At 46.0% G+C, this 22978-nt stretch overlaps 2 protein-coding genes across 2 annotated transcripts; one reads left to right on the plus strand and one right to left on the minus strand.

The window, feature by feature from the left end:
* The first annotated feature begins 306 nt into the window (after positions 1 to 306).
* On the plus strand, positions 307 to 13663 carry DBX2 (developing brain homeobox 2). Its single transcript, XM_079994360.1, has 4 exons — positions 307 to 1717; positions 8023 to 8118; positions 12061 to 12242; positions 13040 to 13663. Exons 1-4 carry the CDS (start codon positions 1165 to 1167, stop codon positions 13385 to 13387), a joined length of 1179 nt encoding a protein of 392 aa, XP_079850486.1. The 5' UTR covers positions 307 to 1164; the 3' UTR covers positions 13388 to 13663.
* Positions 13664 to 15648: 1985 nt separating this feature from the next.
* Positions 15649 to 22358, minus strand: LOC307224871 (prolactin-like; the record flags this gene model as incomplete). The annotated part of the gene is made up of 4 exons (XM_079992040.1): positions 15649 to 16733; positions 17783 to 17962; positions 19892 to 19999; positions 22032 to 22358. The coding sequence occupies 4 exons, from the start codon at positions 22356 to 22358 to the stop codon at positions 16539 to 16541; spliced, it is 810 nt and encodes a 269-aa protein (XP_079848166.1). The 3' UTR covers positions 15649 to 16538.
* Positions 22359 to 22978: the final 620 nt, after the last annotated feature.

The following is a 22978-nucleotide window of genomic DNA, read 5'->3' on the forward strand; positions in this document are numbered from 1 at the left end:
AAGGAACTGAAGGAACTAATAAACAGATGGGTTTTTTTTGTTTTGTTTTAATGACCATGGAACTGTCCCTTTAGAGATTTGCTAGAATTCTCCCCAATAAAAGCTATTTTTTTGTGCAACACCTTTTTACATGTGATGACTCCCTTGTGCATCCCACAGTAAGCTTGGAGCATACACTCGCACTTCTGCGAGACACCCAAGCTCAGCCACAGGGCTGTCCCCCACTTTCCCCTCCCTAAATCCGGAGATCCCTTTGACAATCTGTCCGGGAGAGCTACACTGATTGCATAGACAATCCGAATACAGTGGTACCTCGGGTTACAGACGCTTCAGGTTACAGACTCCACTAACCCAGAAATAGTACCTCGGGTTAAGAACTTTGCTTCAGGATGAAAACAGAAATCATGCGGCGGTGGCGGCGCGGTAGCAGCAGGAGGCCCCATTAGCTAAAGTGGTGCTTCAGGTTAAGAACAGTTTCAGGTTAAGAACGGACCTCCAGAACGAATTAAGTATGTAACCAGAGGTACCACTGTACAGGGAAGAGAAAGTGGGGGGCATTAGCAAACGGAAGGGGGCATTAAAGGAGCCCTAAAGGCATGGGTACAGCCAAGGGGGAAAGCAGCTGCATCCCCTAAATTAAACAAGTAAATAAAAACACTTAACTAAAAGTAGAAATTGTAGAAAGATTTGGACAGGTTTTTCTGAGCGTAATTTAAAACAACTGTTGTTGAGTTATTTCATGCTGAATCTGAGAATGATGACAGGTGGGTGTCCTGGCTCTTGCCCCCCTTACATCTATCTATCTATCTACGCCCATGCCTATGGGGTTTACAATCCACATTAAGCCAAGGTGCGGATGGGCCCAGAGTGGGTGAGAGCAATCAGGGAGTAGTCACCGCTCCCTTTTCCTCACCGGCTCCATCTGGGCAATATCTGGAAGGGGACACAGCCTCTCTGCCAGGGGTGAGCATTTGAGGGGCACGCATAAGGAACCGGGAAGCCCCTTCAGCGCCGGCCAAGAAGGGGGACCCGGCGATCCAATGGTTTCGAGGAGGCTCCATGCCCATCCAATGGCGGAGGGCGCCCCCGCCCAGCTCTTCGCCCCCATCCGCGCTTGCTTTGTCGCCCTTGTCCATCACTCCTTAAGTCTCCTGGACGTAATTAATGAGGCCGGACACACCTTCTCGTCCGCCGCGTCGGATCTCCGCAGAGCGCGAGAGGGACACGTCGATCGCGCACGGAAGGAGCACCCCCCTCTCGGACCCCACCCCTCTCCAAGGACTGGAAAGTGGGTGCGTGGAATGGGGACACGCGCGGCCCCCTCTACGGATCCGTCTGAGGTGCCGGCAGGAGGCTGATCGTCGGGGGTGCGTGTGCCAAGGCGTCGGATCCGGGCCAGGCTCCCCCTCCTGCCGCCTCCCGTCCCCGGCGATGCTTCCCGGAGCCTTGGCTTGGCCCTGCGGCAGCTCGGCTGGCCTGTTCAGCCTGCCCGCCCCGCCGGGCTTCGGCAACTTCGGCAAAAGTTTCCTGATCGAGAACTTGCTGCGGGCCGGCGGCGGGGCGGCTCCGCAGCAGGGCCCTGCCGACCTGCCCGCCGCGCCCGTCCCGCTCAAGCTGTGCCCGGCAGCCGCCGCCCAGATCAGCAGCCCTTGGCCCTTCCCCGCTCCGGGCGCCTCGACGGCGGACAGAGAAGGCAGCTTTGCGCCCGCAGCCACAGGTGAGCCAAGCCAGCAGCCAGGCAGGCTTCCCCGCTCCCCAACCCGCTCTCCGCCTAAAGCGATCCCGGCTGCTCAGGATCCCCTTGCTCGATCTTGGGCTAGCTGCAGATCCACGCGCTTCCTCCTCCCTCGATCATTTCGGGTTCTGCGGCTGGAAGCGGCGCGCGGGAGAGCAAACCCGGGACTCGAACTTTCGCTTCTTGCTGGCGCAGGATCCGGAGTCCCGCTTGCTCGCTCGCTCGCTCTCCGCGAAGTGCAAGAGGCTTTCCCGCTCTCGATCCCCGTCGCCCGCTCCGCGTCAGCTGCGCAAGAGCGAAAAGTCGCTCCCTGGATCCGAACCGGATCCGGTTCTCGACTTCGCACTTGTTACGTCTGCCCTCTGAAACGACGCGGAAACGCGCCGCCTTAATCGTCTCTTTTTGCCACCTTCCGTCTTAGAAGATCGATCTCTATCGATCGATTTCTGTTTTATTGATTTCATAAAATTTATACACCGCTTGATAGAATAATTTTCTTTTTTTTAAAGCAGTGTATTTCCTTGGGCTATTTGATCCAGCGATTTCAGGTAGCTTCAATAAAATAACTATGCCAATACCCATACCCCCTCCCCCAAATATATTTAAAAACTCAGTAATATTAGCGAACGTGAGTAAGTAATAGGGGGTGGTAGTTGTTCCATATGCGTTGGTGGTGAGCACTGGGGTTTAAATGTGTATTATGCGTAGTATTTGTGGGGTGATCTCTTTGGGGTGCCATGCAACTTGGGAGCAGCAGGCCTGTCTGAGCCATCTGCTTTCCACCAGTAAGCAGCAACTTTCCCTGCGGATCTACCAGTTTATGAACCCTTCCAGTTTCCCTTTGCTCTAGCTAGCACAGTGGTACCTAGGGTTACAGACGCTTCAGGTTACAGACTCCGTTAATCCAGAAATAGTACCTCAGGTTAAGAACTTTGCTTCAGGATGAGAACAGAAATCGCACGGCGGCAGCTGGAGGCCCCATTAGCTAAAGTGGTGCTTCAGGTTAAGAACAGTTTCAGGTTAAGAACTGACCTCTAGAATGAATTAAGTTCTTAACCCGAGGTACCACTGTATTCAGGACTCTGGCTATTCATTCAGTATGGACGCATCCCTAGGGAAGAGCTTGCCCGAGGCATGTCACCCTAGTAAGCTGGTTTGTGTTTCTTGGGACCAGACCAGGCATGATGTTTTGTCACCTAGCTCACCCTAGCCATGGAGATGAGTGGGTTGCAGGGCTGTGCTATAAATCGCCATACCATCCACTGCTGTGGGGAAGGGCAGCACACCCTCCACCACTGCTGGGAGTTATGGCGGGACCCTCAGCCACCATTATAATGGCAACATAGAGGGCCTGGAGGGCTTCAGCTAGACCTGAGACTCTGCTGTGGAAGTTGTCCTCCACTGAAAGGAATCCAGTGGTAGCTCATTCCATGGCAGGCCACATTTCATAAACGTATTCAGAGGCCCACGTTGAGAGCTGATATGTCAGGAAGCAGCTGTCCGAGTACAAACCTGTCCATCTGGGACAGTTCCAACGTAATTTCTTCTGCCGGTTCCTGAGCTTAACTTTTCAGAAATGCCAACCAGAAATACTTGGAGGCTCTTGTGGTGATAGATAACAACTGAATCCTTAGAATCCTTTGGTAGAGGGGCTTGGAGAACTGGTGTGTGTGTTTAAATAAGAACGGACTCTCAAGCTTGCGAAAGCTGAAAGGCCCTGTCAGAAGCATCTGTGGAAATGCATGCTCTACTTCAGGTTTAGTCACTTGGAACTGCGAAATGGCTTTTGGCAGATCTGCTGTATAATAAATGTCATGGGACTTGCAGCCTGTCTTAGTTGTTGATTCTCATCTATTTCTGTTCTCAAGTCTGCAAGCAATTGGCTTCCATGAGAGTCTGGCTGCCAATTAGATGAGAGCAGAATGGGCTCTTTGTGGGTGCAGTTTGGGGGAGCGTTTTTTTTAACAGTGCCAAGTCTTACCCTGGGTTTTCCACTGGGTATAGCATACTTTTCAGTGGCCGTGGACTTCTTTACTCAGTGCATCAGGAGTAGGGAACACAGTGCCCTCCAGGCTGTTGAATCCCCGTCAACCCCAGCCAGCATGGGCAGTGGTCAGGAATCATGGGACTTCTAGTTCAGCAATATCTGGAGGCAAGTAGCAAAGAAAGCAGGGAGGCCAACAGTAGATGGCGCTAGAGTCAATGACTGGGTGGAGCCAACTACTAGTTTTGTTAATGCTCTCTCCCCTGTTGAGTTTTACCAGGTAAGAGCTGAGACTAAGGAGGAGGACACAGATTGCCAGGGCCTAGACTAGTAAGTAAGTAAGTAAGGCAGGCAGGCAGGCAGGGGCTGGATGAGGGCAGACTGTGGTTGGTTCAGATAGTGTCCCACTTGCTCCAGTGGACCAGCCTCCAACATCTGGAGGGCCACAGGTTCTCCAACTCCTGCTTGTTGTTGTTTAGTTGTTTAGTCGTGTCCGACTCATCATGACCCCATGGACCAGAGCACGCCAGGCCCTCCTGTCTTCCACTGCCTCCCGCAGTTTGGTCAAACTCATGCTGGTAGCTTCAAGAACACTATCCAACCATCTTGTCCTCTGTCGTCCCCTTCTCCTTGTGCCCTTCATCTTTCCCAACATCAGGGTCTTTTCCAGGGAGTCTTCTCTTCTCATGAGGTGGCCAAAGTATCGGAGCCTCAGCTTCACAATCTGTCCTTCCAGTGAGCACTCAGGGCTGATTTCCTTCAGAATGGATACGTTTGATCTTCTTGCAGTCCACGGGACTCTCAAGTCTCCAATGAGTTTAAATCCATCCATTCTAACTCTTCACCCCATGAAGGAGCTTCACTCCATAAAGGATTTCCACAACTTTCCCCACCCACGAGATTAGGATCTAGGTCAAAAATTCCAGCTCTACTCCTTTGGAATCTGTATAGAGCAAGGCTGAGGAAACATGTGGCCATTTGGTGATAAGAGTCCAAGAATGCCTCTGAGGCTACAGGCTTCCCACCATCTTAAAGCTAATGCGAGACGCATGAAGTCAGGGATGGCATTGCATCTGGACCAAAAGGAGTCAGGACATCAGGCTGAGCACACAGAGGTTGCATCTGTGCACACACCGACAGGGGGCAAGGCCAGAAAGGGCTACATGGAAGTCTGCACTGCTATTTTGCCAGCCCTCCCTGGATTGGCTTGACAGGCACCTGCCCAATACAGGGCTGTGGTACAGGAGCAACCAATTGCTTAAGGGATGTTTCATCTGCAAGGGGGAAGGTTTTGCCTGCAGAACAAATTGATGGAGAGTGACTTGCTCCTCTTCTTCTTTTAGCTCTACACTGATCCTATCGGAAGGGGAGTTTGAGACAAGGTGGCATCACATAGTGAAGTAGATTGGTCACAGCATCAGTGCAGTGCATGTAGATCATGCTCAGAAGTATCATTATGAAAGGGGGAAGGGTCCTTAGGCTTGCCAATCAGATCTTAGGGCCTGGGTCAGGGAAAGGAACCACTCTGCGGATTGCTGGAAGTATGCACTAAGGGCCAGCTTTCAAAATTAGCCAGGTGCCAGGTGTAGTTTGTGACTGGGGATTGTCAGAATGTGAGCATTTTGAGAAGTCTTTTCGCCACTTCCCCTGCCGCAGCATGAGTCACCCTTGCAAAAAGGGCAAAAGGGCAACAAGTCCTCTTCCTTTTTTCTGCCCACAGGCTAGGTTCCAGGAACCATGTGGTGAATAGCTTTGCTATCCTATGCTCAAGGCTCATCTATGTGGGATGTAATCCACTGGGAGCAGTCAATACAACATTTCTTGTTTTCCTAGAGTGGACATGCAAGGGGATGTTGGTCCAGCCATTTGAAACTTCCTGTTCCTCCTGGGCTGGAGCATCCTTCCTTGCATGTGACTAGAAGTGGGTGTGACCTTACCTGTCCAGGTAATAAAAGGATGAGTCACGCAGCGCACTCTCTCTTTTTCACTTCCTTCTTCGTTGGACCAGCTTTTTAGCTAGGAGTGCTCTGCTAGCTCTCAGCTAGCAGAAGCACTGGGACTATTCCCCATATAGGGTAGATCCACATGTATATCTTTGTAACTAAGTCTGCCTTCAGGAATCCAACTGTGAACTGATGTGAGTAAACTTATTTTATTGACTTTAAATAAGATTGTCGTATCTTTATTCTTTTAAGAGGGATTAAAGGGAACTTACCAGAAGCGCACAATTCAATCATAGACAGACTGAATTGTATAATAGTGAGAGGCTTACACAAGCCTGCAACCAGCTATCCGCTGTGCATGTAAGAAGGGGGAGTGTAACTCTGCTACATGAAGGAACTTGCTAGCACAAGTTAGGAAGAATATTAATAAACAATATATCCTCTCCTGCCACCCTGAACATTCTCACAATCTGCATTTCCATTTGTCTCACGATTTCTAGAAACAGGTCTGAGAGGTTTTTCTTTCCCTGGGAAAACCTGCCATTTAGTGTAGAACTGGAACAGACATCAGTCGGGTTTTCTGCGGATTGACACTTGTCCTATGGGCAGCAGTGGGATTAAATAAAATCATCTCATTCCCATACGTAGAAATCATGGGATGAATGCAAATGTGCACGAGCCCTCAGTGTCCTGAGTCTTAACACTTGGGGTGGATGGGACAAGTATTGATTCAGGATTTCCTCCTTCAACATCTGAAAGGTGTGGCAGAAGCAGGCAGGGCCAGGTTTGTCTTAAGGATTCCCAAAGGAGATCACAAGATGGTTCCTGCTTGCTGATAATTCACACTGGAGATCTTTCGCTGATAATGGCTAATAAAGTTATCTGCCCTGGTTTACCTTCACTATGTGCCCTAACTTTTTATTCCAGGTGCACGCACCAATGTTATTTCTTCTATGGAAATTTAGCTTTAAACAACTGCTGGAGTATTTATTTACAGTGGTACCTCGGGTTACATACGCTTCAGATTACAGACTCGGCTAACCCAGAAATAGTACCTCGGGTTAAGAACTTTGCTTCAGGGTGAGAACAAAAATCGTGCTCCGGCGGTACGGCAGCAGCAGCAGGCCCCATTAGCTACAGTGGTGATTCAGGTTAAGAACAGTTTCAGGTTAAGAACAGACCTCTGGAATGAACTAAGTACTTAACCCGAGGTACCACTGTACTGCCGACACAGTCAGCCATAATTCCATTATGCTGATCATCACGTTGGTAACAGGCATTTTCCTGAGTGGCTTCTTCATGTGTGGCAAAGGGAAGAGGACCAAAAGTGAAACTCAAAAGCAGCACAACTCAGAGAAGTCACTCTTGGCAAATATCTCGTCAGCTGCCTTCCCACACTGGAGCTCAAACTGCTTTTGAAATGTGGTGAATACAGTGGGGGAGGGTATTTGGAAGAGGCAAGGAAGCACCACTTGTGCTCCTGCAATCAGTTCCAACAATTTGGTGCCTCATCCTAAAGCATCCTTATTTTGGGAGTCGGATGCAGTGAGATTTCTGGGCTGGTGCCTGTGAAGCAGCTGAGCGGAGACCCCTTCAGTCTGTCTGCAGCGAGCCATTAGCATGCAACGGCTTGCCGCGCAGGTAGGGCAATCGTCCAAGAAAGGGTTGCACTTCGCAGTGCCATGGAGAACATTTCCTGATCCACGTGGCAAGTCACACTGCACAAACGACTGGCATGCAAATAGCCCCTTTCATTGGAGCGAACTATTGTTTCTAGGCATTCTGTATTAGGGTTGAGATTTAAAATGCGCTCGGTGGGTATTCAAACAACCTGTGTGTGGTTGGAGCAACACATTTGCTAACCCACAACTCTGGCATTTTAGAACCACTAAAATTATTCAGAGTAAATAGCACAGTGGCTTAAAACAGCCGTTGCTTGGCTATTCTGCAAAATTAGTTATCAAACTGGAGATAATGTCAGCCAATGTTTCCAGAAGTTAGAAGCATTAATGAATCATGGAACTTAACCTAAGCAAGTGTACGATTGACAAAATAACTGCCAGCAAATAAATGTGCATGGAGGGTTCATCTGGTTATATTTTTAAGCAATTAATGAGATGAAACGGATTTTGATGAAGTTTCTTGCACGAGGAGATGGCTTATCATTTCTCTGTGTTTGCATTTAGGCAGAAAAAAATGCGGCTCCCGTCACAGTGAATGCCTGACGGAATCCACTTTTTACCGAGAAAGCAGTGGCGAAACGCTAATTGGCTTTAATAGATTTCTATTGTAGCATTATCTATACTTAAAAGTGTTGTGAATGCCAGCAACATTCATTGGACTCAACCCTGTGTTTGCAGCTCTTCTGAAGCCCTTTTTCTTGAGAGCCCCGCCAGTTTATTCGACGTGCTGCGGTGGGTCCTGTCAACACCCTGCGTCTCCCACTGCTTTTCCAAGTAAGTTTTTATGCTTCATCAGTAATGCTTGAGTTATTCTGTAAACCAAAGCAGCAGGATTTAATGTGCGCTGGGAAGAGGGGGAAAAAAAACCTAATTGGTGATGCAATGGCAAAGAGCTCATGCCTCTGTAAAAATCACAGCAATTCCATTCAGAAGGGTTCCAAAGATTTATCAGACTTCAGTACACTGAGTAATTGTGAGAGATTTTAAACCCCATTGAGAGAAAGTGCCAACTAAGGGAGGCATCTGGCTTTCAGAGAATTGGGAAAAGATCCACAATTTGCTTTCAAGGCCTGAATCAATGGTCATTCGTAAATGGGAAATGCAAAAACAAAATGCCAGTCTTATTTTTTTTATTAAAAAAGCAAACAAACAAGCCAAAACCTAACTCTTAGGAAACATAAGGATTCTGTTTTTGAAAAGAGACATCCTTTCCACATTTTAAACTTGGGGTATTATAGCACCAAAGATTTTTAAGTCCCACAGTTATCAGTGGAAGAGTTCAACATATGGATAAATCTCCCTATTAAAGTTGGTAGGACTTGAAAATGTATGCATAATACCTTTTTTAAAAGTTTTCTTTCCGTTTGGTCAAATATGAAAACACACAAATAGGTGTGTATACAAAATTACAAATTACAGCTCACAAAGGTAGCAGAGAAATTTAGAAGAAATTTCACACCAAATTAAAGTTGTCATCATTACCATGACTGCTTGTACTGTTAGGATTCCTGAAATAGCATGTATCAGCAGATAATAGGGTGGAGGTGGAGTAAATGGTCATTTGCTCAGTATAAGAGTTTGTTTCACTCATTTGATTGAATCCCATCCCTATTTCAAAGCTATTCAGATTTTGCTGTTTTTGTTAAGCATTTCTAGTGCTTTAGATATGTGCTTCTAGGTAGGTAGTGTTTCTAGAGTTCCCTGTGAAAGGGGTTAATCATTAAACCACCTTGGGAATAGGTGGGCGGGGGAGGGGGGGTCTCCTAAAACTCCAAGCACCTTTAGAAAACTACAACTCCCAAAATTATTTGAGGAACACCATGACTATTTGAAGTGGTATCATAGCGCTTCAAATGTATGGTGTGAACACGGCCCATGGTTTTTCTGAAATTATTCCCACATAGTAACTGCAAACTAACTTGATTGTAGTATTCCGTCCCGCCCAAGTCTTTTATCTGAAGAGGTACTTTCTATGAGTTTAATTCATTTTATACCACTTTGATGACATAATTTTCATGCTAGTCCAGTAGATTTAGATCCAACAAGATAAAAAGGTAAAGGACCCCTGGATGGTTAAGTTCAGTCAAAGGCGACTATGGGGTTGTGGCGCTCATCTCGCTTTCAGGCCGAGGGAGCGGCCGTTTGTCCACAGGCAGCTTTCCGGGTCATGTGGCCAGCATGACTAAACCGCTTCTGGTGCAATGGAACCCTGTGACGGAAACCAGAGCACACAGAAACATTGTTTACTTTCCCGCTGCAGCAGTACCTATTTATCTGCTTGCACTGGTGCAGTTTTGAACTGCTAGGTTGGCAGAAGCTGGGACAGAGCAATGGGAGCTCACCCCATCGCGGGGATTCGAACCACCAACCTTCCGATCGGCAAGCCCAAGAGGCTCAGTGGTTTAGATGACAGTGCCACCTACGCTAGTCCAGTAGATTTAGGTATGATCCCCTTTCTTGACACATCTGCTTAGGTTGCAGATGTTAGGAACCCAAAAGCTTCCATCCTCATAACAACAACAGAAATTATTGTTGATGGTAACTGGAATATCTGAAGGAAGCGAAATTGGGGTCAAATGCTCTCAAAAAGAATGAATATAGTGAAATAATAACATCAGAGCCCTGCTGGCTCTAGTCCAAAGGCCTATCAGGTAGGAATTTTTTTTCAACTGGAACTTGCCAGAACTCAGTTCCAGCACCTCCCAGGTGGGCACCACTGCCATTCTAAGAGAACAAGGGAGGTGTTCATGGTGAGTTCCGGCCCCTCTTTTTCTAGAAAAATAGCACTGCTGTCAGTACTGTGGGTCTGTTTCTTTGGCACTCCCTCCCGGATATGATCAGAAAGACCCTCTTCCTGTTGAACTTCAAGGTACTTGACAAAGACCTTTCCTTGTCATTTTAAAGTAAGTTATGCTTTGACTCTTTATGGGGCCGATGAGCTTTCTGTTTGTTTTGAACACTTCTCTGTTTTGATTGATGGATTATTTTACTGATCGCTCTTGTAAACTGCTTTGTCACCACCTATGGTGGAAAGCTGCCCTTGAATATTGAAAATAAATTAAATAAGCCAGATAAATCCAGTTCAACATTCCAATGCCTACAGGAAGACCCCAAGCAATAATCTAAATCCACGCTGGAAGATATGGCTGCTGGAAGGATCTCCTTGTGCTAGTGACAGATTTCTAGGAGGCGGCTGCCTAGGTGGTTGGGGGGGGGCGATGGTAGAAGAGGCTTCTTTATGAATGTTTCAGGAGGCCAGTTGCTAAGTCGAATGATTCTTGACAAGTGAGGCAGTAAATGCTGCCAGTTTAATGAGCTGCAAGTTTCAGAGCCGCTCTTTAGGGAGCTGACACTTTCCCACAGAGCGTTTTACATGGGCCCAGCTACCTCACAATGGGCAACAGCGCCGTGACCAATTGCCACTTTCACTTTACTCATCCACACGCGACCTCACCACCATTTTTCACTGTGCCGATGAACTTTAGGAACCATTTTGGGCTGAAAGGGCCGGGCCAGGGGTCACTTGCCCTTTTGTGTGGCCATAAAGCGGGGTTCTGTGCGCAGATCTTTTCTCCTGTCTCGCATTCCGCGAGGATTTCTGGACACCATTTAAAGCACTTGACTGAAAAATAAAGCAGTGAATGAAACTGACTTTTATAGACTCATTCTAGCTCATCTTCCCATATAACCCTGTCTACCTGAAAAGGGATTTAGTGAGCTGAGCCGAGCGCATACAGGCACCCACTGAATACACTGGGCCCATTATCAACTGCGGCAATTGTTTATTAACCAGGACTGATACACTACTATTTTGGAAGTGACCTATTAATTGTCCATTTAACTAGAGCGTATTGAATTGCAATGGAAAAAATGGAAACCATGACGAAAGCCTTTACTCGCTCCTTCAAGGTGGTCTCTGCCACAAAGGCAAATGAAGATTGCTCCACAGATTAAGAAGACATTTATCACCATATACTAGAATGCAAAGGAGAAGCTTTTCCCCCCAAAAGTATTTGGTACCATATTAGCGTTTGTGTCAACATGGTATTACATCCTTCAAGGGTGGAGTTCAGCTGCACAGGCCTGCAGGCTTGTTGCAGCTGATTTGTCCTGACAAAACCGTTGTGATCTATAGGTGAGCTTATTCTTCTGCCTACAGCAGATCGGGGGTGAGGGGTGGGAATCCATAATGTTCTTTATCACAATGAGGACATTGCTCAGAATGTAAGATCTGATTTAAGCTTGTGGTTTTATTTTATTTTTTGTAGTGGTTAGCTCTATACCTCCTGTTAAAACAGGTTAGATGTTCGGTTTGTCTGAACTAATCTGAACCAATCAGAGATTATAGGAATCTTGTGAGTTATCCAGAGTTTTCTAGAAGACTGTGGCCTAATTCAAATAACTTTACATGGCCAGCATTCTGATCACACACACTTAGGAAAGGGATGTAACTGAATGGCAGAGCATGTCCTTTTCACATAGAACATCTGGGTTCAATTGCTGTAGGATGAGATGTAATATTTAAGGACAGATATGTTCCATGGGCTTTATCTGCAGCAGTTTATTGTGCTGCAACAGCATCTCTGAAACATAGCGGTATGGGAACTCATTGAAATTGGCCTGCCAAGTTATATGCAGGATTCCCACCCCCACCCCCAAATCTGGCTAATTGGATTAATGACACTAATGTGCGCTGTTCCGTTTTTCTTGCTGCAGGACAGGAAAGTGTTCTGCCTCTTCTAACCCAGGATTCCCGATCCCGGAGAGGCATTTTAAGAAGAGCTGTTTTTTCTGAAGATCAAAGAAAAGCTTTGGAGAAAATGTTCCAGAAGCAGAAATACATCAGCAAAACAGACAGGAAGAAACTGGCCCTCAATCTAGGTCTCAAAGAGTCACAGGTAACAGAGAGGTTTGGTACCTCGTCAGCTGTGTTCTGAACCTCTGCTCAGTGGCAAAACTGCATTGCTCTGCTACCGGGGTGGAGAGCAGGCGGGGCGTGGCTGGCATCCCGGGGGCGTGGCACCTGCCTGCAAGGGCGTAGCGTGCCCCGAGGGGCATGGCACCTGGTGCGCGCACGGGGAGGTGCGCAGTGTGTGTCTGGGGGGGCACCACAATGGCACCCTACTGGAATAGTGGTGCTGGGGGGCAGTCTGCTCCCTCTGTACTCCTGTTCCTCTGCCAGTGCCTCTGCTCTGTTCCTTGTTTGAGCAGAAGTATAACAGGGTTTTGTTAACCTCCTAAAGTGGAGTTCATCTTGGTACGTAAGGGTGGCTTTTGGTTAGGCTCAGAGAGGGGAATGAAAAACTTAAGGCCTCGGTCCAGTATATCTGAAGGCGTGTCTCCACCCCCATCATTCTGCCTGGACACTGAGGTCCAGCGCCGAGGGCCTTCTGGCGGTTCCCTCACTGCGAGAAGCCAAGTTACAGGGAACTAGGCAGAGGGCCTTCTTGGTAGTGGCACCCGCCCTGTGGAACTCCTTCCCACCAGATGTCAAAGAGAACAACAACTACCAGACTTTTAGAAGACATCTGAAGGCAGCCCTTTTTAGGGAAGCTTTTAATGTTTGATGTATTACGGTATTTTAATATTTTGTTGGAAGCTGCCCAGAGTTGTTATTATATTATTAAGGTGCATATGGTAGGTGGAATTATATTAAGAAACCAACAATAATAGTGTCGAATTACCCCACCAACAGGTCAAAATCTGGTTTCAAAATCGAAGGATGAAATGGCGAAACTCCAAAGAAAAAGAAGTGCTGTCAAACAGGTGCCTGCCAGAGGAAGGCCTTCAAGAGACCTACCTTTCCAAATCTTTGAATTTTACCTCCTCGCCATGTCCTGTTTGGGAAATAGCTCAACAGCAGTCAGGTCCAAGATGGCAGAGCCTCCCGGAACATTCTGAGAGACAGAACGGCAGAAGCGGCTTGCAGATACCTACGAGAGCAAACTCCTCTCCCGATACATTACATTTGTATCGAGAACAAGACAGCACAGAGAAGGACGTTGTATCATATGGGGTGGGGGGAACTGATGGAGCAAAATGATAACTGACTATTGATTGAGGATGATTCCTCCCACAAGACTAACTGTATTTTATATGGACACTGAGTTAGTTTCTATACTCCGCCATTTGCTAAAACAAAAATGTAACACGCTGGCAAAAACTAATGCTATAAGAAAGATTCCCTAGTCAGTTGTCTTCCCTCATATGTGCCTTCTGGACTTGAACAGTACTTGTAAGTAAAGTAGGAAGGAACTGATGGTAAGTGAACTTTAAAGGTTGAATGTGAAGTTCAGAATACATGGTGGTACACACAACATGCAACTGGAGTGTTTGTGGTCATTCTCTCCAGACCAATTAATTCAACATTTCACAACACTAATGTCTTCTCTAAAGCTGGGATGCTGGGATCTGAGGCCTTCCTTCCATGTGTTGTTGGACTCAAACTCCCATCAGCGCCTGTCAGCATGGCCAATGGTTAGGGATGAGGGGATCTGTAGTCCCAACATCATCAGGACAGCCACAGGTTCCCCATTCCTGTGACAGAGGATCAAATCATTTATAAAGCAGGTGAAAAGTAAAGGTAAAGGACCCCTGGACGGTTAAGTCCAGTCAAAGGCGACTATGGGGTTGCAGCACTCATCTCACTTTTCAGGCCATGGGAGCCGGCATTTGTCCACAGACAGCTTTTTGGGTCATGTAGCCAGCATGACTAAACAGTATCTGGCGCAACAGGACACTGTGATGGAAACCAGAGCACACAAAAACACTGTTTACCTTCCTGACGCAATAGTACCTAGTTATCTACTTGCACTGGCATGCTTTCAAACTGCTAGGTTGGCAGGAGCTGGGACAGAGCAACAGGAGCTTACCCCGTCGTGGGGATTCAAACTGCCGACCCAATCAGCAAGCCCAAGAGGTTTAGACCACAGAGTGGCAGGAGGTATGGCCCTGGCATTCTCTGCATGTTGAAAAAGTCAGCCATGTTGTGGCTGCCTGTTTTAAGAATGCCTTACTGCACTGCCATATGAGGAGGTCAATTTTATAAGTGCAATATGACCATCTTAGAAGTAGAAGCCGCCATGTGACGAAGTGTTCCATACCCCATACCTCCTCTAAAGGTCATTAGGGAAGCGATAAAACCTATAATGCATGATGATATCAGCTTATCGTCTTTACTTGTCATAGATAATGTGGTAGATGTTGTGGGGCTAAGGTGAGATATGGTGGTAGAATCTAAGTCCTGGCAGTAAACTCAGTCATGGCTAAGAAGATACCAGAGAGTCAAGCAATAGCAGATGAGACAAAACAACAACAACAACAAAGAACCTGAGAGCCTATTTATGCTACAATTTTATATCAGTTTTGTACCAATTTCCTGTCCTGTCTTCCCCAAAGAGCCCTGGAAACTGTGGTTTGGTGGATACACAGAGAATCCTCTATAAAGAGATTCCTAACCCTTTAGATCAGAATAATCTTTACAGTGGTGCCCCGCAAGACAAATGCCTCGCAAGACAAAAAACTCGCTAGACGAGAGTTTTCCGTTTTTTGAGGTGCTTCGCAAGACGAATTTCCCTATGGGCTTGCTTCGCAAGACGAAACGTCTTGCGAGTTCTTAAAGCCGCTAAGCCGCTAATAGCCGCTAGGCCGCTAAGCCGTTAATAGTCGCTAAGCCGCTAATAGCCGTGCTTCGCAAGATGAAAAAACCGCAAGACAAAGAGACTCGCGGAACAGATTATTTTCGTCTTGCGAGGCACCACTGTATTTGTATCAGCCACTAGCCATAGCAATAAAATAAAATGTACTGAAGATAGAGGTAAAAACATAACTATACAAAATACATTTTGGAGGTTTACCTAACCTTTTATAAAACCAGCTTTTTTGGGATGAAGAAATGTCACTTTTAAGCCAATTTTAGGCTCCAGCCCCAAGTAAGCTCACCCGGCAGCACGTTCCATTGAGTGACACAGAGCTTACTTGCAAGTAAATGAACATCGGATGGTGGCATATTTGTGGTGGAATTGTGCCCAAACAAGAAATGAGGCAGAAGCCAAGAAAAACCAAGGAGAGCTGCCTCTTCCATTGAAGTGAATGAGCAGCCTTCGCTCCACCACATCTCTGTGTGTGTTCCACTCTAGGCCAGGAGTGTACTGAAGCGAAACCATTTTACAACCTTGAAATCAAAGTAAGGAGCTAGTCCATCTGATGTTATGGGAAAGAAATACAAGAGAGAGAGAAATAATAATATTACACACCATCCCAACCTATGTGCGGTGTGAGATTCCGGCGGTACTAGGTGTGCTTGCCAGGGTTTATTATTTTCTTTTCCTTTCTGGGCAATGAGGTACCATGGAGAAATGTGGTGACTTTATGATCTATAGTTTATTTACACATATATACAACCTGCGTCTAGCTGGAGGGAATTCCCAGCATCACACTTCCAAGAGATTGTCCTGCTTCTCCCATAGTTGCAACAGCATTTGGCTGCAAAACACAGATATCAGCCATGCGCTCTCTTTCACTGTTACAGCCTGTCATAGTCAGCCCATATGGAGTTCTGATCCAGCTTGCAAACTGACCTTCCTGCTAGCTTACATCAGGCCCAACGAAAATCCTAAACCTTTTTCAAACCTTTTTGTCTCTGCCCTTGGTGTCTGGTACTGAATGTCTTGGTGGCTCATATTTTGTTATGTTATTGCTGGTCTTTCAAGGCTGGCACAAGTGTTTGGCACAGCTTACTCAAACCTTGATTAATTCTAACATTTACTATAAGGGGAAGATCTAGCACCCAGGAGTTTAAGGGATCCTTGTCCCCACAAACTTATAATAATCATTATCGAAGAACCAGGTGTGCTTTTCCGGCTAGTGATCGTTTTACTAGTTCCATGCTCACATTAAAAAAATGAACTATTTAAAATGCAATTTCATGCAGCATTTGATTTGTGAGCTATCACCAAAGTGCATTTTGTCTGCTGTGTTAAGCCACATAGTCATAATTTGTCCTCTTTAATTTTTCAGCCGATTACAATGGAAAAGAAATCGGGGGCAAAGCTATCTGAATCCAGCTTTTCAGTTAATAATTCAATGAGACCGCAGGCATGATAAAGACCTTTATAAATTATTTTGCTCACCGTCCACAGACAATACACAATGCTAGTCCTGGAAACTGCCTTGCCATTGCAGATTTAAAAAATTCAGCAACTATTTGCTGGCACAATCCTACATTTGAGAACTTTTAAGTAGTTTTGTACTTTGTTGGAGTCTCTCCTGAAGCAATGGATAAACTCATAGTCACTCATTAAATTGCCTTCATTATTAATGGATAAACCAGCTGCTTCAGATGATCCCACGCCGCTGAGCGAATTGCTGAAAATCCCCATTGATTGCATCTGAATAAAAGAAAGAAAAATGAAATGAAGACAGGATGTACACAAAACCAAACCTACATTCCTGAAAAAAATAATGATAGGACTAGAGTTAAAAATATCAGAATCAGAGTTCGTGAAATATTCAGTAATGAATAGTTTTAACCAATGTGCTCAGAAATAACTGACATGGCATTATTCTAAACTTTCAATACTAGCATTTTAGCATTAAACTAGAAATGGGGAAGTAGTACCAGGGATTTACATAGGCTGTGACTTAACTGCAGAAGCACAGAATTTTATTTTTTATTAAAAGAAATACCATGGTAATCTCAGCATTCATTTAAAACAGCACAAGTTTCTAGTCCTTACAGATTATAGAAATGGTGGATTGGGCAGGGAGAACTGAGAAGGATTTCCAATAGTTAGGAAGCCAGGATTGCAGCATAGTTCTTTGCCTCTTCTCGTGACCACAGAGAAGAATAAATATTCATGGAATCCCATGTAAAAATTCATTCATAGCTGACTTTTTGATACTATACTTCTACCACTTGGGGTGTTCACTGGAAATTTCAAGGTGGAGAAAGCCAGGTTTATAGGATGCTAACTTGGGCTGAAAGCCTCAGAAGTAAGAGCTATTGAACTCAATGGGGCTTGTTCCTAGGTAAGTGATGTCAGGCTTACAGCTATGGACAAAGAGCATTCTTTCTCACAGGGATACTTTAGAAAGCTTATATCAATGGGATGTCTTCACTAAGCACCCTTTGCTTCTCTGTTGAGCTCTTAAGATTCTCCTGAGGCTCCACCTCCTCCTTAGCCACCCCTCCTCTTCCCAGGCCACACCCCTCTCCAGCCTGCTTCATACTCTCCTTGCCTGCTGTTTGCCTGCCTGGAATTTGTCCTTGAACTCTGGTAAGGACACGTTGTTCTTAAAAGGCGGCTTAGAAAGGAATGAGGGCTGGGAAAGGGCTAAATAAAGATCCCTAAGTCCTGTTGTAAGCCTTGTTTCCCACAGGGCACAACATACAAGTCACAAGCAAAGTTCGGTTCTGCCTGAATTTAACCAAACTAGCCTTCTCCGTGATTTTTTCCACTCCCGTCTCCAGCTCCTGCACCATGTTGCTGATTTCCTTGGCTTTGTGCAGGTTCCCATCCGACAATTTAGGACGATGGACTCTGCTCTGGTCAAAGTGGGACAGAGGCTCTTTCCAGGCTTGCAAAAGCCTTAGGATCAATTGCGTTAGCTCTTCTCTCTGAGTGTACAAGAGAAACAGATAAAAGAAGACAAATACCAATTTGCCTTGGCTGCCCTTTCCATCCCTCTTCCCTTCCAGAATATTCAGCATTGTGAGTTGGGTCAAGACTCCCCATGAGTGAAAATTCTGCTCATGGGATGCTCTGCTGAAGGAAGCAGAGGAGGTGAGTCCCCCTCCACGCCCCAATTCCTCCTTCACCTTGCATCTCCCAACGCCACCTCCCATGCTGTTCCAAAGGGTGCACTGATCTTTCATGGCAGGGATGGTGGTCAGTGAAAACTGCTTCCTTTTTTTTTTTTTTTAAAAAAAAAAAAGAAGGATAGAACTTTCTTTATGTATGCCACAACAGCAGCAAGAATACTTATCGCAAAATATTGGAAGACACAAGATCTACCCACCCGGGAAGAATGGCAGATGAAGGTGATGGACTACATGGAATTGGCGGAAATGACCGGCAGGATCCGAGATCAGGGAGAAGAGTCAGTGGAAGAAGACTGGAAGAAATTTAAAGACTATATACAGAGATATTGCAAAATTAATGAAGTTTAGAATAATGTTGGATTGGAACTAAGTGATTTCTAGCTGTAATGGGTTTAAAAGAATATGAAAAAATGGGTCTTTATAAGTAAAAATTCAAGATTGTAACAATTTAAGAATAAAGATTTAGATAGCATAAAGAGAGAAAGAAATTGTTGAACTAATAACTTGATTTGGAATACAAAAAAGGGAGGTATGAGGAGGTCTGAAAAACAAGTAAATGAAAAATAATGTGATGGAAAGATTGACTGTTTTTAACAATTTTTATTTTGTATTTTGTATTTTTTTATTTTTTGTAATGTAAAACCTTAATAAAAATTTTATGGGAAAAAAAGAAAAAGAAAACTGCTCCCTTCTTCCTCTGGTGCAAGCATGGCCAACATGGTGGCTTCCAGGTGTTGGACTCCAACTCCCATCAGCCATAGCCAGTGTTACCAATGGTCAGAGATGATGGGAGTTGCAGTCCGGCAATATCTGGAGGGCACCATGCTGACTGACTCTAGTGGGAGAGAAAAAGAGACTGTTTTGTGACTGAAAGGAGGAAGAGGGCAAGGGAGATGGTAACAAGGAAAGAGGAAGGGATGAGATGAGGAGGAAGGGAGATTAGAAGGCGACTAGCACAGCCCTGAACTCTTCAAGCTAGACAGGTGAGAAATGATGAAAAATTACAGAGAGCTGCAGGAGGAGAGACAAGTGGTAGAGAAGAGGAAGTAGGGAGAGGAAGAATATGAGGTTAGACCATATGGCTCTGCGGAAAGAAGCAAAGACATGGGCAGAGTGCAAAAAGAGAGAGGTGGTGGGCCAGGCATCAGCAGAGCAGCAAAGGTGGAGGAGAGCCACTGAGGATTCCCAAAGGTTGGTGTAGATCAGAGAGGTGCATGTTGTAATACAACTTGACCAAGTTAATGGTAGAGGAGAAGGAAGAGGGAGCATAAATTTAATGTGGATGCAGGCAGCCAACTCTTCCTCCAGAACATGAGCAGTTTTTGGCATTCTAGTGCAATGAATTCACTTACTTAAAAAACAACAACCAACAACCACATTTTGCGATAATGAAAGTGCATTGGATAGAGTGGGGCATTTGATTGACACAATGTTGTAGAACCTCCTCACCAAATGTTAGACATAGTGTCACCTCCACAAAAGCTTTCTGTAAGCAAATCCAAATGGGTCCCCAATAAAACGTGGGCATCATAGAACCTCCCCCCCCCAAAAAAAAACTGGGCAAACAAATCAAGTTGAATAATCACTAAAAAGTTGTATGGAAGTGATGTTTGTCAGAGAGACTGCGCTTGCAGGATCCACTGGTTGTCTAGTGGCCAAGTCCCTTGCCCCCAAACTGGGTAACTGGCTACATCACCAATGTAGATCATGCCCTGTTGTACTTACTGGCATTTTCTGAACATATTCTTTGGCATTGGGAGTCAACAACCAGGAGGTGTGGCATTTGCCAACAGATTTGGTCAGCTCGTTCCCACCAGGTAGAAAATATTTCCCCTGCAAATGAAAGAAGAAGGTCTCAGGATTTAATTTGCCAGAGCATAGCTCTTTTCCACAGTCAACAACTTGAGGAGACTGCATGGATAGGACAGCACCTAATACTTTCCTGATGGCACAACAAAACCAGATGTTGTCTGGTACCATGTGCATCCAAAGGTTTACCGTATTGCACCCAACAGCTACAGCTCCCAAAATACATATGAGGAAATAGCTATTGAACTCACAGGTTTGCAAGCGATGCACATGGAGGCTTCATGTTCAGGAAGATGGGGTTATGAAATAAAGACTGCTATCCTAGCATTATCCATCCATCCATCTTTTCATTTTAATCCCACCTGTCCTCGAAGGAGCTCAAGGCAGTCTACATAGTTCTCCCCTGCCCTCTAACTCTCACAACAGCCCTGCGAGGTTGGTTAGGCTGGGAAAAAGTGACGTCCCCCCTAAACCACAGCAGTGAGCTTTAAGTAAGAGTGGCAATTTGAAGCTGGTTCTGCCCCAGATCTCTAACCACTACATCACAATGGCTTTTAAACTTCTGAAAGGAAGATATGAGTAGGTGTCTATATGTGTATGTGTGTGTGTACACACAAAAAACAAAACAAAAACAAACACACACACATATATTTATATGGGGTGGGAAAGAACATCTTTATTCAACATCTTTATCAGCGACTTGAATGATGGTCTCAAGGGCATCCTGATCAAATTTGCAGATGACACCAAACTGGGAGGGGTGGCTAACACCCCAGAGGACAGGATCACACTTCAAAACGACCTTGACAGATTAGAGAACTGGGCCAAAACAAACAAGATGAATTTTAACAGGGAGAAATGTAAAGTATTGCACTTGGGCAAAAAAAATGAGAGGCACAAATACAAGATGGGTGACACCTGGCTTGAGAGCAGTACATGTGAAAAGGATCTAGGAGTCTTGGTTGACCACAAACTTGACATGAGCCAACAGTGTGACGCGGCAGCTAAAAAAGCCAATGCGATTCTGGGCTGCATCAATAGGAGTATAGCATCTAGATGAAGGGAAGTAATAGTGCCACTGTATTCTGCTCTGGTCAGACCTCACCTGGAGTACTGTGTCCAGTTCTGGGCACCACAGTTCAAGAAGGACACTGACAAACTGGAACGTGTCCAGAGGAGGCAACCAAAATGGTCAAAGGCCTGGAAACGATGCCTTATGAGGAATGGCTAAGGGAGCTGGGCATGTTTAGCCTGGAGTTAAGGGGTGATATGATAGCCATGTTCAAATACATAAAAGGATGTCACAAAGAGGAGGGAGAAAGGTTGTTTTCTGCTGCTCCAGAGAAGCGGACACGGAGCAATGGTTCCAAACTACAAGAAAGAAGATTCCACCTAAACATTAGGAAGAACTTCCTGACAGTAAGAGCTGTTCGACAGTGGAATTTGCTGCCAAGGAGTGTGGTGGAGTCTCCTTCTTTGGAGGTCTTTAAGCAGAGGCTTGACAACCATATGTCAGGAGTGCTCTGATGGTGTTTCCTGCTTGGCAGGGGGTTGGACTCAATGGCCCTTGTGGTCTCTTCCAACTCTATGATTCTATGATTCTATGATTCTAAGAACATTTGAATACTATAAATATGCACATGATTGGGCAGTTAGTCTTCTGTGTACAACCATTATTATTTATTAAATTTTTATACCTAGTGCTGCCATAAGTCCAGGATTTTCTGGACATTACCAGGATTTCAAAGGCGGAAGTGACGCCCAGGGTGGAATTTCTGGAAGGCGGAATTTTGGAGTTTTCCTGAAAAAAACCACCTCAACAACTTTGGGGGTGTCTGGATTTTTTACTTCTTGAAATATGGCAACCCTATAGCGGCAGGTCTCAGGGTGTTTCACACCATAAAATTACAATATAAAAGCACATAATAAATATATATATATATAAACAAGAACAACGCCATAATTTCCCCCCTCCTTCCGCCACACATTTTAAAATCAACCCACTGGAAGTAAGGGGGCGCGGGGGTGGGAAGTTGGGACAAGCCCAGAAACTCACCACCAGATCTAAGTGGAGGGCTGTGGAGAGCCTGTAGATCCTGTTGGAGTGCAGGATGACCCGGTCGAAGAGATCAGCCACAGCTGAGAAGCGGCAGTCGGCGTCTTCCCCGGCACACTCGGCCGCGGAGCAGCCTCCTCCCAGCGGCTTCTCGAGCGCCCACAGCAAGAGCAGCACCGGCCAAGCGACACCTGGAGGGAGCAGAGCGGAGCGCGTGGGCGGGCCAATTGCGCAGCGCCGTCGCCGGAGACGCACCAATCGCAGCTCGGCCCGCCCGCCCAGTGCCCGCCTCTTACCTTCCTTGGCGGCGTCTTGCGCGGGCCGCATGCTGCTGCTGCTGCTGCTGCTGCTGCCAACTTGGACGCGGGCGGCGGTGGCGGTCCATTGCGACCCCCTCGCTGGTGGAGAGGCCCTTTATACGGTACGAGCGAGCGGAGCGGAGGCGCCGGGAGGTCGCTTAGTCATTCCTCGCTCTCCCTTTTCCTTCCGTCGGATTTGCAAAGCTGGCAGCGAAGATTTACCCGATCGTGCGGAGCGTTGGCTCCAGGGCAGAGCAAGCCGAGCGGCAGTCCTTAAAGGAACTCTGGGCTGCGCGTAAAAGAAACGCGGGCGAGGGAAAGAGGCGCCTCGGAGGTGGTCTGCTGGTTGCGCAAACGCAAAATGCACGCCGAGCAGGGGCGCTCACTTGAATAAAAGATGGACTTGGAAAGCCGCTATAAGGATATGCATGGAAATTCAACCAAGGGGAAGCGAGGAAGTCACTTAACGATGTTAATAAGTGTAATTTTAAGAAGGTTATGATTTATGTTTGTGTGTTTTGTTTGTTTATAATTTTGTGAAAATTAATAAAAAAAATTGAATAAAATATGGAGGGAGGGGCAGGTAAGCCCCGCCCCGCATAATTAACAGCTTAATTACATTTATTTATTTGATTTTTCAGCTTCAAA

The sequence above is a fragment of the Podarcis cretensis genome (genome assembly GCF_951804945.1).
Source record: "Podarcis cretensis genome assembly, chromosome: 10".
Lineage (NCBI taxonomy): Eukaryota > Metazoa > Chordata > Lepidosauria > Squamata > Lacertidae > Podarcis > Podarcis cretensis.